At 44.4% G+C, this 13961-nt stretch overlaps 1 protein-coding gene across 1 annotated transcript in view; it reads left to right on the top strand.

The window, feature by feature from the left end:
- USP4 (ubiquitin specific peptidase 4) overlaps positions 1 to 13961 on the top strand; it is a 789752-nt gene that overhangs the window by 264349 nt on the left and 511442 nt on the right. Inside the window, exon 7 of the mRNA XM_069206879.1 lies at positions 123 to 260. Within this exon, the coding sequence (XP_069062980.1) occupies positions 123 to 260 (138 nt within the window). The remainder of the gene's footprint in view (positions 1 to 122; positions 261 to 13961) is intronic.

Here is a 13961-nt window from a genome sequence, read left to right as displayed (position 1 = left end):
CATACTATAGTTAAAAACAATAACGCCTCAAATGTTTTGGTAACTGTTAAACTAAATTCAACTGTTGATTCCAGCTCTCTCTGTAATAAGTAGTGTAATTCATGGTATTCTCTCTTTCTCAGACCAAGCACAGCAACCAGCAGAAACTGTACTATTTCTAATAAGACCTCAGCAAGCTTTTACTCCCCTTCCTCATCTGCCATTACTAATGGTTGCAACAACTCCTATGGAGGTAAAAGCAGCTCTGGTGGTGCCCGAGGGTAAGATAACTACTGCTTCTTTGTCAGGATCTTATTGCTTTTATCAGATTATTTTCCTTTTGTTAATTATTTTCTTCTTTTCAGATTTTTAAATGCTTCAGATTTTTAAATGCTATTTTCTTGTATCTTACTCCTTCCCACCCAACTGTTTGGGATATACTGCAGCTGCAGATAGTATCAGAAAAAGCTGTCACAAAAATAAATCATCATTTTAAGTGTTTGTAGTGCATTGGACCTGCTCAATATCATTTCTATGTAATTTATTGCTTGCCCATTAATTTTGTGCTCTTTTGCAGTCTTCCCTCAAGTAAGAGCTTTCTTTTAGTTTTATATACTAATACAAAATATTATAAATGCTGCACTTTCTTCAATGTATACTTTTGAGGACTAGATTCAAGTAGTGCCTCGTCTGAGGCAGGCAAGTATCGTAAGCTGACTTGCACAAGGCCTCTTTCATGTCAGGGCAAACAACATTGCTGTGCTGGGCTTCATCTAACGTGTTGAGAAACATTCTCCTTTCAGCATAAAGGGCACAGTACTGAGAGGAAGTCTTTGACTTTGTCACAGGATGGAAGCGTTATTGTTTAGTTAAGATCTTTTAGATTGGATGTTGCCTTGGTTTCAGGAGGTCCACATAGTGGAGCAGGCATATTTCTGCTTGAAAATACTTTACTGAGAGAAAGCACAAAATCCAAGATTTGGAGTAGTGCAATGCTCAACTACTCATTAGTCATCACAGTATGGCAAAGAAGTCTTCCTACTTCACTACTCTTCATAGATGGACAGGAACAGGGAGGTTGAGCAGACTCCCCTAAGAATGCAGCAAGACTAGTTGCTGGTTACAGTTGAGCTGCTCCTCCACTAGCATGCTGGCAACAAATTATTACTACCAGTGCCACCTTGTTTTGGTGCAGCTTTGCTGAAGCACCCAAAAAGGTCTGTGTTAGCTTCCATTGCAAACTTGGGGAAATAAGGGTGCCAGCATTTAAAATGCTACTAAGATACATTGGTACACAAACCAGAGACTGCTTCAGAGCAGCTCTCCCCTGTTCATAAACATAGCAAGCATAAAAAGGATGCAAGGTAAAAATGAAGATACAAAATGTGCTTCTACTATAACATTCAGTGTCTTTCTGGACTGAAAATTGTGCTGCAACCTTGCAAGCCTGTTGCTTCGGAATCAATGCCTATGTAATTGGTCAATATGTCGTCATATGATGTGAATTTTGAGGGCTTCTTTTTAGCGTGGCAGTGGGAGCTTCTTCCAGCCATGATAAACTCCTAATTCTACAGGGATACATTTTCTTTGGTACTTAAATAACAATCAAGATTTATGTCAAGCGAAAGACTTACACTAGTCCTAATTAAGAGTCTATGCATGTCTTTAATTGACAAACATGTATGCAGTCTATTAGAAGGACCTTACTGACAAATGCCTCTTGAATGCAGTGCTATTTCTAATTAACTGGACTCTTTTGAACCCTGTGTAGTAAACTGGGCTAGAGGTGTTGCTACAGAAAGTTGTGTTGTTGGTGACTGTTACCTCATAGGTGCAGGTTAGTGTGCTTGACATTTTTTGAGGTACAGACTCTATTTACTTTTGTTATTAGATATTTAATAAAGGCACATGTTGGAATTATTTATTTTCTTAGGAGTGACAGTTGATGACAAGTGTTAAATCAGTAGAGTACCCAAACACCTATTCAACAGTGCAGCAAATGTCTGTCTATCTCATCTTATGACCTACACTCTAGCCAAAGAGGTGGCGAGGCTTACAGGAACTCACCCCTCTTCCCCAAAAACATCCTCTTAAGGTAATTTCAGTACTAAGGGGGATACCACCGGAGCTCTGCTTCTAGAATAAGTCTTCACTGCAATTTTCTATTTTTCTCCACATTTGATTTTTGGACTTTTCCAGCACGCTGGCCCCATTTTCAGACAGAAGAATCTTTTTTTTCCTATTGTCTTACCAGTTGAAGTTGGAGCCTAGGGGAATCATCACCTCATTATAAATCTGAATGTCTCTGCAACTGAAATTCTCTTAAGGACCTGTGCTGTGTGGGGCAAATGACATTTTGATACCACATGGATGTCATGTACTGTCCTCCTTCCAGGTAAAATCCTCAAGTGTGACACTTGTTTCACTTTCTCAACCAAAACTTTAAGGCCCTGGGAAAGACATCTTATTTCTCCTACGAGGGCTCTCCATAGCCCCTACCAAATGCAGTATTCTAGAGCAGTTTCAGTATAAAAATATTTGTAAAAAAAATGAGAAACCAGTAATAATTTGGGACATTTTCTACTGATTCAAGCCAAATTTTATTTGCCTTTAAAAAGGCGATACTTTTTAAAATTAATTCACTAAAATGAAGCAGCAAAATATCAGAAAATATTGACTAGGGAGGCTGCAGTCCCCAAAGGCTGCGAACCTGACACTACTCCTTCAAGGAATTATATCCCATCATGCTCCTCCATTGGAGGGTAGGTGGCTTTGAATTTGAAGGATGTTTAGGATTATGTGTAGAAACTTCCATGTATTTGTGATTTTTTTTTTGTCTTCTTTTTTCCCCTGGGTTGAAGGATGGGTTGCTTACAAGTTAATAAAGATTCCAATGGAGGAGATTGGGAATTGAAAGTAATAACTTGTTCATAGCATATGTGGCTGTGGATTCACATGCTTTGCGTACTCCTGCCATATGGTATTGAACTCTGACGCTAACAACTTAACTTAAAGTAGCACCCCCCCCAGGCCTTGAAACCCTCCCGCATATGTAGCGCGCTTTACAAATTGACTGATTGATTGATTGATTCTTTGAAGGAGTCTCAAGTCACAAGTTATAGTGACTCTTCCCTTAGTTGGTAGTGTGTCTGGGCACCAGCTCCATTTTTAGCTTGTTTTACGCCATCTGCTTTGGACGTACACTGAACGGGGCTTCATGTTTAGCTCCGAACAGCGCTTTACTGAGAGGCCTGCTCAATTGCTTGACTCACATACTTACAGAAAAGCTCACTGCAACAGATCCTGAATTCTTTTTTTTTTTTTTGTCTCAATTTGATGTACATCCAGGACCAAACCCCTCAAGACTCTTCAACACCTGGGTCATTGCCCCTTCTAAGGCACTCTGCACCTTGTCTTGAAAACCCAGTCGAGAAGAATGTGAGAACATTGATGGAAAATATGCCCTTACAGTGCCATTCCATATTTTCCTGGACGATCAAGTCTGCAATCTCTCCTGAGTATGATGACACAACGTGCAAGGTTTACCACACTTTCTGATCAAAGAAAACTCTTCTGACTCAGACAGAGGTCACACCATTGGAGAATGTAGGGATAGGAATCTAACATCCCCTAACATCTTTAGGAGCATGGCATTGAAGAAGAGGAAGCCACAAGCCCCTCAGAGGCCCAGATGGACCATTCAGCTTCGATGTGAGCTCCCCCTCTGAGCTTGAGGGAGAGCAACTGCAAGACCCTGTACTTCACAGCGACAGAAAAATACTTCAACCATGAATATGGTCTGCTCCTACATACAACCCAGGTCTGTACAGTATACACATGTAGAGGCAAAGCACTGCCCCAGAGGGAGTTTGGTGTCAACCCCAGGGTCTAAACAGCCTGCAGGGCCACCACTGCCTTCAACCCCTGGTTGGCACAGACCGAAGCATTTAGAGCAGACAATGCTACCTCCTCTGGCTTACACAAGTTGAAGACCCTTCCGGCAGGGCCCTTTGAACTGGCGCCAACGCACATAGCAGTGCCCCGTCCACATCAACACAGTGATCAGCCTCGACATCAAAGACTCCCTCAACACCGAAAACACTGTTGGGGGCCAGCTTTGAGGAATTGAAGCAACCCATACTCCAACTGCTATAATAGAAGTTTGATGCCTGCCAAATGTCTGTTTATACACCCTGAGATAGGCAAAATCTCGACAAAGATGTCACAGGGGACTCTTCCAAAGAAGACAGTACTGATTTTGAGCAGCAGCTTGCTTTGCAGCCTCCTCCACTTTCCGTGCATAACAAATACAAGAATGGGCATTGTCAAGGAAGGTAATAAGCTCCTGGTCAAAACATTATCCAAGACCCAACGCATCCTTCAATTCCTCCCTATGCTTAAGGTTATACTTAAGGCCACCTCTGAGACCTTTAAAGTCCCAACAAGGCAAGGATGGTCACACCTAGGGTGGATATAAAATATAAACCCTTACCTAATGACCTTCCCTAAATCTGTGGAAATGTGCCACCGGACTCACTAGTAGTACACACAGTGCATAAGCTTGTGAATGCCCAGACTACTGGAGATGCTCACCTTCTTAAGAATCCATCCTGTCCCTCCCACTCGCCACCCCTGCCTACGTTTTGTGGAAAATTGTCAACAATATCAGTTCAAAGGGTGCAGGCAATTCAGAAACACTTTCAGCCAAATGGTCAACTCACAGAAGAATCAGTTATGCATCTCCTTGGAATGATGACTGTGTGTGTCTCCCCGTGTCTTTGTCCGTGTCCATGCCAGATTGCATGTATGCAGCAGAGTGCTTTTCTGCTCCAGCAGGGTTTATCAGCACAATGGTCACAGGTGGAGGGTCACTTGGAAGATCTAGTATTAGTGCGGGCCAGCACACCTCGCTGTCTGCTGTGATGTCACAGCAACAAAGTATTGCAGGTCCAGCACATGTGACCATCACTACGTACACCTCACTTTCAGAATGGGAAGTGCATCTTCAACACTTTACTTTTCAGACCTTCTGGTTGCCACACTAGCGAGGACTTCACATGAATTACCTCAGTCTCCTAGCCATTGAGTTTACTCTCTATGCCTTATTTCAAGAGATTCAGCACAAAGTAGTCCTCATAAAGGGTAGCATGACCAGCATGTGCTGTCTCCAAACGCAGGGTGACATACACTCATCCATTTTGTCAACAAAGGTGCAAAGCATTTGGCATTGGGAGATCCACCATTGGATAAACTTCTGGCAGAGTACCTTGTGGGAGTGGACAATGTCTATGCCTAGGTGCTCAGTAGAATGTAGCAACAAGCCACAAGTGGCAACTCCACTTACAAGTCCTACTACTGTACTTCCATTGTTGGTAGTACCAAGACCGACCTGTTTCCCAGCGCGCAAAGTGCCAAGACGTCATCTCCAGTTTCCCACAGTCGATGGGTATGCTATATGGATGAATTGGTAAGGGATCTCTACCTATGCTTTTCCTCTTCCCCCCACACCTGTATGTGGTCCATAAGCTTCCTCAAACATCCCTCACTCTCATCCTGGTAGCTCCCCTGTGACCAGACAACCATGGTTCTCAGCCCTCCTCAAAATATCTGCTGTTCCCCATGAGAAGCTCTCTAATAAGCCAGATCTTCTCGTTTTGAACCAAGGCAGAATTGGGCACACCATCTCCATGCCAGTGATTATTTTGAGGTGGTGGTTTCCAGTGCTTGGCACCTGCATGTAATTACCAGCATCAGCTCTTATGACAGTCTGCCACATGATGGCGCTGTTTGTATTATTTAGAGATGAGCACAACAAAAGTTGTTTATCAGTTCAGTAGACATCTAAAATTACTAATATCTGCCTCCCAAGCCTGAATTGTCACACTCGTAGGATTGTGATGGTTACTAGGTGTGTTTGTACAGTTACCAGGAGGCCAGGGCAATGGGTGGTTTGAGCTGCGGTGGCCTCCTGATGAGGGCCCTGGCACAATTGTTTTAAAATATATATATATATATATATATATATGTATTTTTTTTTTTTTAACAAAGCAACCACTGCCTCAAACAGCTGGACATAGCAATAAGGCTAAACAACTTTGCCTGGTCCGCCTATGCCACATTCTGTGGTGAAAAAGGAGCTAAAATTGCTTTCCTTGGTAATCTATCCATTGCTCTCATTTGTAAGGCATCTACGTGGTACACTTCACACACCTCTGCCAAGCATTATTGTGTGGATGTTTGAGTACACCAACAAGATTGCTTTAATAACTTTCTTTGAGTCAGCTGCACCATCCCCATGCTAGCCACCACTTGAGAGACAACTACTTTACAGTCGAAGCAGAATATACGTATCTACAGCCATACATGCTTCAAATGAAATATGTTACTCTGTAAGCATCTGTTATATTTTGTAGTGCTGAAGATTCACGTGTGCCCTTGTGCCTTCCTTGGTTCGAGAGGTTGATGCAGATATACACACTTTTTTTTTTTTAATAGTAAAGCTCTTTGTATATCACTTCTTCCATAGTGATCAAAGAGTCCTATGAACTGCTCCATCTCCTGCTGTGCAAAAAATGCTCATTACCAACTAAGGTAGGAGTCATTGTACCTTGTGGCTCAAAAGACTTTTTTGAAGAAAAACAAGTTAGAAGTGTCAGGGTCCAATACTAGAGTAGCAAGCCTATCCTGTAAGACTGCAGGAAAATGTCTGTCTTTCCAAGTACTTTTCTCAAGGAAGCCTGCCCTACCAGACAGGTTTCTCATAAATGTTTGACTTGACTTCCAAGTGGATGCTTTGCAGATCTCCATAATCGGGATGTTCCACAGCTGAGCAGTAGCGGCTTTCCTCTTGTGGAAGAAGGCCTAGGCCTACCAAGTAAAGTTTTTTCTGATGGATACAACTACCTGTGGATTCCTCACCTAATGAATTCTCCCCCAGTGCACAGCATTCGACTGAAACTTATTTCCAGCTCTGCACATTGAAGAGGGCGTCACAATTGCCCAATTCCACACGGCTCCGTCTGACGTCATTGTGGCACTAAGAGGTCCCCGCCGGCGTGCTGATGTCAGTTCCCTTTTTTCTGTGGCTTCGATAACGGTTATTTTTCCAGCTCTTGTGTCGATTGCTGTTGAGAGGGATACTTTGTGTTTTCGGAAATGTCTGCTCCGAAGAAGTCAGGATTCAAGCCCTGCAGAGAATGCAGAGGTCATATGTCAGTTACTGACCAGCATAATGACTGCCTCTGGTGTCTGAGCTCGGACCACGACATTCAGGAGTGTGGTTCGTGCCAGAAAATGAATCCTAAGGCTCTTAAGGAGCGTGAAGCCAAGTTGTTTTTAGCGAAGGCTAAAAAGGACAAGAGGAGTCACCATAGATCTTCGTCGGGGAAGTCGGCGAAGAGTCATAGGAAGCGGCACCATCACGATTCCGAGCGTCGTTCTAGAGGAAGCCGTTTGAGGTCGAGGTCTCCATCTGCTCGGCGCCATAAGTCATGGGAGTTCAGCCCGACGGTGACTCCTCAGCCCTCAACTCCGCAGACTTCTCTGGGGCCGTCGTTTTTTGAGGTGGTGGAACCTCGGGGTCCTCGCTTCTCTCCGGCGCAGACGGATATCCAGGATCTGGCTCCGGCTCCACAGGTCTTCCCTACTCTGGGATAGGATCCAGCGGCATTCCTTAATGCCATGTTTGCCATGTTTCAGGACATGGCGCAGGGAGGTGGTGCGCTGGCTAGTCCCATTGGTCCCTTGGCATTTAACTTAGGCGCTCGGGCTCCTTATAGACCGACGCCGTTCATGCCATTCTGTCCGGCAGGGGATGCTAGTCCGGCGCCGCTGCCGCCGTCAACGTCGGTGGAAAGGCCTTCGACGCCGGTGTCTATCCAGATGGAGTCGTCCCGAAGCCGGATGGCGTCGGTTGGTAGAGATCGGCTGTCCACGGCGCTGATGGATCCATCTCCGTCATCGGATGGGTCTTGAGATCGGGTGGTAACACCTACTCAACACCGTTCTTCGATGTCGGTCAACTCTTTGTCGACGCCGGGGCTGGAGGCAAAGTTGCGCTTCCGAAGGAAGACCCCGAGATTGTTGGAGGAAGGAGAGTACCGGAGACGGCTTCTTGAGGAAGAGATTGTGGAGCCCCTGGGTGACTTTCAGGGGTTAGACTCTGCCAGTGGGCTGGATACTTCCCCGGAATGGGATTTGGCCTCACCAGGGGAGTTTACCGAGGAGGCAGCCTTGTTTCATTCTGTGATAAGAAAGGCTGCTGATTTCTTAGATCTCCCGCTTAATGTTGCCCAGGTCAAGACAAATATCCTGACGGAGGTGCCACATCCTGCCACTGCTGTTGCGGAGCCATTGCTGCCTTTTAATGAGGCTCTCACGGATCCCATTTTCGAGATTTGGAGAAAGCCTGTTTCTTCCTCAGCGGTGAACAGGTCGGTGGCCAGAAGATGTAGATCAGCTCCAGGGGACCCTGAGTTCCTTTTGAAACACCCGTCTCTGAAGGTCTGGTGGTACAGGCGTCTTGTTCATCGCGGACTGCTCCTGGCTCCTTCCCTGGTGTGCCATCCGACAGGGAGTCCAAAAGGATGGAGCAGTCTGCAAAGAAGGTTTTCTCGTCCTGCAGCATGGCGCTTAAGTCTCCAAATGCCACGTGTATTCTGGGTACATACATACATGCTGTTATGGATGCGGCTAAAGCTGCGTTGCCTGATATGCCCTAGGACTTGCAAGGACTCCTTATGGATGCCCAGGCTGCAGCCACACAAGTCATACAATCAGGACTGGACACCACGGACTCAGTTGCCAGAGCCATGGGAACATCCATCGCTACCAGACTTCTTGCTTGGTTACCTACGCCTGGGTTCTCTACAGATGTCCAAGCCACTCTGTTAGACTTGCCCTTTGATGGCGATAAGTTATTTGCCACTAAGGCTGACTCTGCGTTGGAATGCTTCAAACAGTGTAGGGCAACAGCGAAGTCCTTGGGCCTGCAAGCTGCTTTGACCCCTTTTAGGTCGTTCAGACGTTTTAGGGTGTTTGGACGAGGGACATCTTTTCGTGGAAGATCGCAGCAGACAGGCCAGCGGCCCTCAAGTCTCCCTTACAGATCTTTTAGGGGGCGGGGTAGAGTCCGCACTAGAGGGGCCACCCAGCAGCAGCCTCTTCCTCAGGGGGGGTGCAACAGGGGAAGCAACCCTAGTCCTCTAACCATTGCATCCCATGTATCTCCTGTAGGGGGAAGGTTGTCTCTTTTTCTTCCCATGTGGGAGTCGATCACATCAGACTCCTGGGTCATCAGTGTTGTGAGGAAAGGCTATGCCCTTCCCTTTCGGGAGATTCCTCCTCCCTTCCCTCCCTATCTTTCCTTTTGTTCAGAAGACCCTCTCCTGTTGTTAGAACAGGAGGTTCTATCCCTATTGTCAAAAGGTGCAGTGGAATTGGTTCCCGAGCAGGAAAGGGGTCAGGGATGTTATTCAAGGTATTTTCTGATCCCCAAAAAGGATGGACGTTTGAGACCTATCCTTTACCTGAGGATTTTGAATTGGTTCCTCAAACAGGAAAAAATTCAAAATGCGGACTGTAACACGGGTGCTTTTGGCGTTGAGCAAGGAGGATTGGGTGGTGTCTGTCGACTTGCAGGTTGCTTATTTCCATAGTTCCATTCTCAAGTCACACAGGAAGTATCCCCGGTTTGTGGTGGGGTCCAAACACTACCAGTTTGCGGTCCATTCTTTTGGTCTTACTTCCGCGCCTCGAGCCTTCACGGAGAGTTCCGCTTGGATGACCAACTCTTTGTCGGATACGTGGGGAAGAGGAAGGGGAAGGCCGTCCACAAACAAACACTATCCAGGTTGGTCGTTCTTTGTATTAAGATCTGTTATTCATTAGCAAAGAAAGTTCCTCCTGTTCGAATAAGACCCCATTCCACCAGGGCTAAGTCGGCCACATCGGCCCTGGCTAGAGGTGTTCCAGTGGCAGACATTTGTAAGGCTGCGACTTGGGCGTCTCTATACACATTCGTAAAGCATTATTGCTTGGACTCTGAGGTGAGGAGGGATGGCCATTTTGCGCGGTTTGTGCTGCAGGATTTCTTGGTATGATCAGTCAGACCCCCACCTCCGAGGCGGTACTGCTTTGTGACTCTATTCATTAGGTGAGGAATCCACAGGTAGTTGTATCCGTCAGAAGAGCAAGTTACTTACCTTCGGTAAAGCTTTTTCTGGTGGATACACTAGCTACCTGTGGATTCCTCACGGTCCCACCCTCCTCCCCGTAGTCTGTCTGGTCATACTGAGATTTCCTTGGGGGTATATATGTATATTTGTATATTGCTGAATTATGAGAGGATGTGTGTGTGTGTGTATATATATACATATATGTATATATGTATGTATATATGTGTATATGTATGTATATGTATATATGTATACATGTATGTATATGTATATATGTATACATGTATGTATATGTATATATGTATATGTATGTATATATGTATGTATGTATGTATATATGTATGTATGTATATATGTATGTATATATGTATGTATATATGTATGTATATATGTATATATGTATGTATATATGTATGTATATATGTATATGTATACATGTATGTATATGTATATGTATGTATATATGTATATGTGTGTATATGTATGTGTATATGTATATGTGTGTATATGTATATATGTATGTATATGTGTATATATGTATGTATGTATATATGTATATATGTATATATGTATGTATATGTGTATATGTGTGTATATTGATATTGTTTGCTATTTCTATTTCATTACATTTTGTGTAAACGTTTTCTTGGATACAATCATAATGAGTATGGAATGTCTGTATTCACCTGTTCGCCTCAAAGGCACGTCAAAAATGCTGTAAACTGACATCAGCAGGCCGGCAGGGACCTCTTATTGCCACGATGACGTTAGACGGAGCCGCGTGGAGTCGGGCAGTTGTGACATCCTCGCCGATGTGCAGAGCTGGAAAGAACTTTCCATCGAATGCTGCGCATTGGGGGAGAATTCATTAGGTGAGGAATCCACAGGTAGCTAGTGTATCCACCAGAAAAAGTGTTACCGAAGGTAAGTAACTTGCTCGTTAGTGTTATTAATAACAAAGAAGAATGCAAAAAACTATCCAACAGGAAATGGCTAAATCTGTGTTAACATGCCCATAACTGAGACAGTCTTCTCTAACAAAACGTCACAATTTTTATAAAATGCAGAGATTGTGCAGATCTCTATATTGTATGCAAACACAGTTAAAATATTTATATGGCAACTGATAACATCTGAGGGAGAAATTCATAATGTGTTCTCATATCTACTTTGTTTTTGGAGATAACAGATACATTTTATTCCAGCATAATCTTGGATTTCTCTAACCCTTTGTGCCGAGATGATTCCTGCTAGGAAAGATGCTTTCACCTTAATTCCTCTGAAGAGGCCATGTGTGTAGGCTCAAAGGGAGGATCCAGTACCTTACATACTACTTCATTCAGTTCTTTGGAATGGGAATTTCTTCCAACACCCTCTAGACAATCTTTTTACAGATGCCCACTATAAAAGGTTTATGAAAGATATTTGTGTGTGTAGTAATTGTTTCAAGGTGTAATTTGATACAAGTGAACTAGTCCTTTCATGTTTATGTAGAGCAGATAAGGCAATAACACCTATTCCTGGCATGTTGTAAAATTGATAAATGTTTGCAGGCACAAAATGCAGAATGTCTTCCATTTTAATGGATAAAAACACTTATATAATTTTGGCTTCCTCTTGGAATACCCATGCAGTTTTGATGGAGGTGTGTTTGGCTCTATTGAAATTTATGAGCTTAGTAGCCAGTTGCAGTGGTGGTTGGGCAGCACGATCTTGTCTGTGAACTTGTGAAGGAGATTGAGCCTGTACAACAGCACTGTGTGGTCACTCAGAGTGATAGATATTGGTGAACTACCATATTAACAGTTTCTCTGTTGCTGCGATGCTCAGCCTCATCTTAGATTAAGTCTTTTGAGTTTGGGCAGTATTACAGGTATTGAATTATGTGCAGCAACTTTCCAGACACAGTTTATCAAAAGACAATCTTCCTTTTTCGCTCCGATGGTAGCACTTGGTGCTGAAGTCTGGGCATTTTTTTATTTATGTGACTTTGTGAAGACATCCTGTCAAGGTAAAGCTCCAATCACAAAATATTTTAACTAGCATCTCATTGTTTAAGGATTAATAATGTGACAGTCCCCTTTTTTGTGATTAGTTACCTCTACCATGCATCCTCCGAGCAAGAACAATGTACGTGTCTTGTCTCTGCTGGTACCCTGTCATTGCCTTCCCCTTGTGGCCTGCTTTCCAAGATTAGGCATCTTTTCTGAACTCTCTCTTATTCAGTTATTGAAATAATTGTATTTGTGGTTGTTTTTATCCTTAATATATTTTATTGTGTCTTGTAGTCTGTATTAACTATACAAATAGATCACCAGCACAGTCTGGATTGTCACAAAGTGCCAAAAACAATGCCCAAATCCTCAGATCTTCATGAGTCTTCATCTTCCCACCATGGCTAATTCAGTACACCCCTGCCATTAGAACATGGGTGCAATCTCTTGGGGCTCTCTTTGACTAAAGGCTGTCTTCTGACATCAATAATGCCACCAGTGCATGCTTAAATCACAATAAATCTTTATACGGCAAGTGTTAGAAATGGGGTTTTTGGTTGGCAGTCAGGTTACCCCCTGTCCAAGCAAAAGCCCTCACTCTAGTCAGGGTAAGTCACACACAATCCAAGATTATCCTGTGCCCACCCTCGGGTAGCTTGGCACGAGCAGTCAGGCTTAACTTAGAAGGCAATGTGTAAAGTATTTGTGCAATAAATCATACAATACCACCATATAGCACCACAAAGATACACCACACAGTGTTTAGAAAAATATATAATATTTATCAGGATAATTGTAGGTCAAAAAGAATAGAGTTGCAATGGAAAATTGTAGAACTATCACGGAAAAGTGATATAAAGTGTCTTAAAGTCTTTAGAATATAAACAAAGTATCTTTCAAGCACAAGTACCTGGTTGGGAGTGGAAAAATCTCCTCGGAGGGCCACAAGAGAAGAGGTGCGTGAAAAAAAGGGTGTGTGCGTTGATTTCTCCCCAGCACACACAGACTTGCGTCGTTATTTTCCACGCGGGGAAGTCGGGCGTCGTTTTCCGGCGCACGGACAGTCTCTTTCTGTGGATCGCGGGGATTACCAGATGTCCCGGGTCTGTGCGTGGATTTTCCTGCTTGTTCTCCGGCTGCGCGTCGGTCTGCGGGGCTGCGCGTCGAAATTACGATCTCACGGCAGGCGTTGCGTCGATTTCTCCTCTAGACTTCGATCTGCGGGGCTGCGCGTTGAAATTACGATCTCACGGCAGGCGTCGCGTCGATTTCTCCTCTAGAGGTCGGGCGGCGTTGTCCTTGCGAGGCCGTGCGTCGGATCTTCGATCGTCCCAAGAGCGTCGCGTCGATCAGCGTCGGAGTGCGGCGTTTTTCTCGCCGCGAAACAAGCTGTGCGTCGAAATTTTCGACGCACGGAGCGTCCAAGTAAAAGAGAGAAGTCTTTTTGGTCCTGAGACTTCAGGGAACAGGAGGCAAGCTCTATCCAAGCCCTTGGAGAGCACTTTCACAGCCAGACAAGAGTTCAGCAAGGCAGCAGGGCAACAGCAAGACAGAAGTCCTTTGTAGAAAGCAGGCAGGTGAGTCCTTTGAGCAGCCAGGCAGTTCTTCTTGGCAGGATGTAGTTTCTGGTTCAGGTTTCTTCTCCAGCAAGTGTCTGAGGTAGGGCAGAGGCCCTGTTTTATACCCAAATGTGCCTTTGAAGTGGGGGAGACTTCAAAGAGTGGCTAAGAAGTGCACCAGGTCCCCTTTCAGTTCAATCCTGTCTGCCAGGGTCCCAGTAGGGTGTGTGGCAGTCCTTTGTGTGAGAGCAGGC

This window comes from Pleurodeles waltl, chromosome 9, assembly GCF_031143425.1.
Source record: "Pleurodeles waltl isolate 20211129_DDA chromosome 9, aPleWal1.hap1.20221129, whole genome shotgun sequence".
NCBI lineage: Eukaryota > Metazoa > Chordata > Amphibia > Caudata > Salamandridae > Pleurodeles > Pleurodeles waltl.
This window is presented reverse-complemented; position numbering and strand designations above follow the sequence as displayed.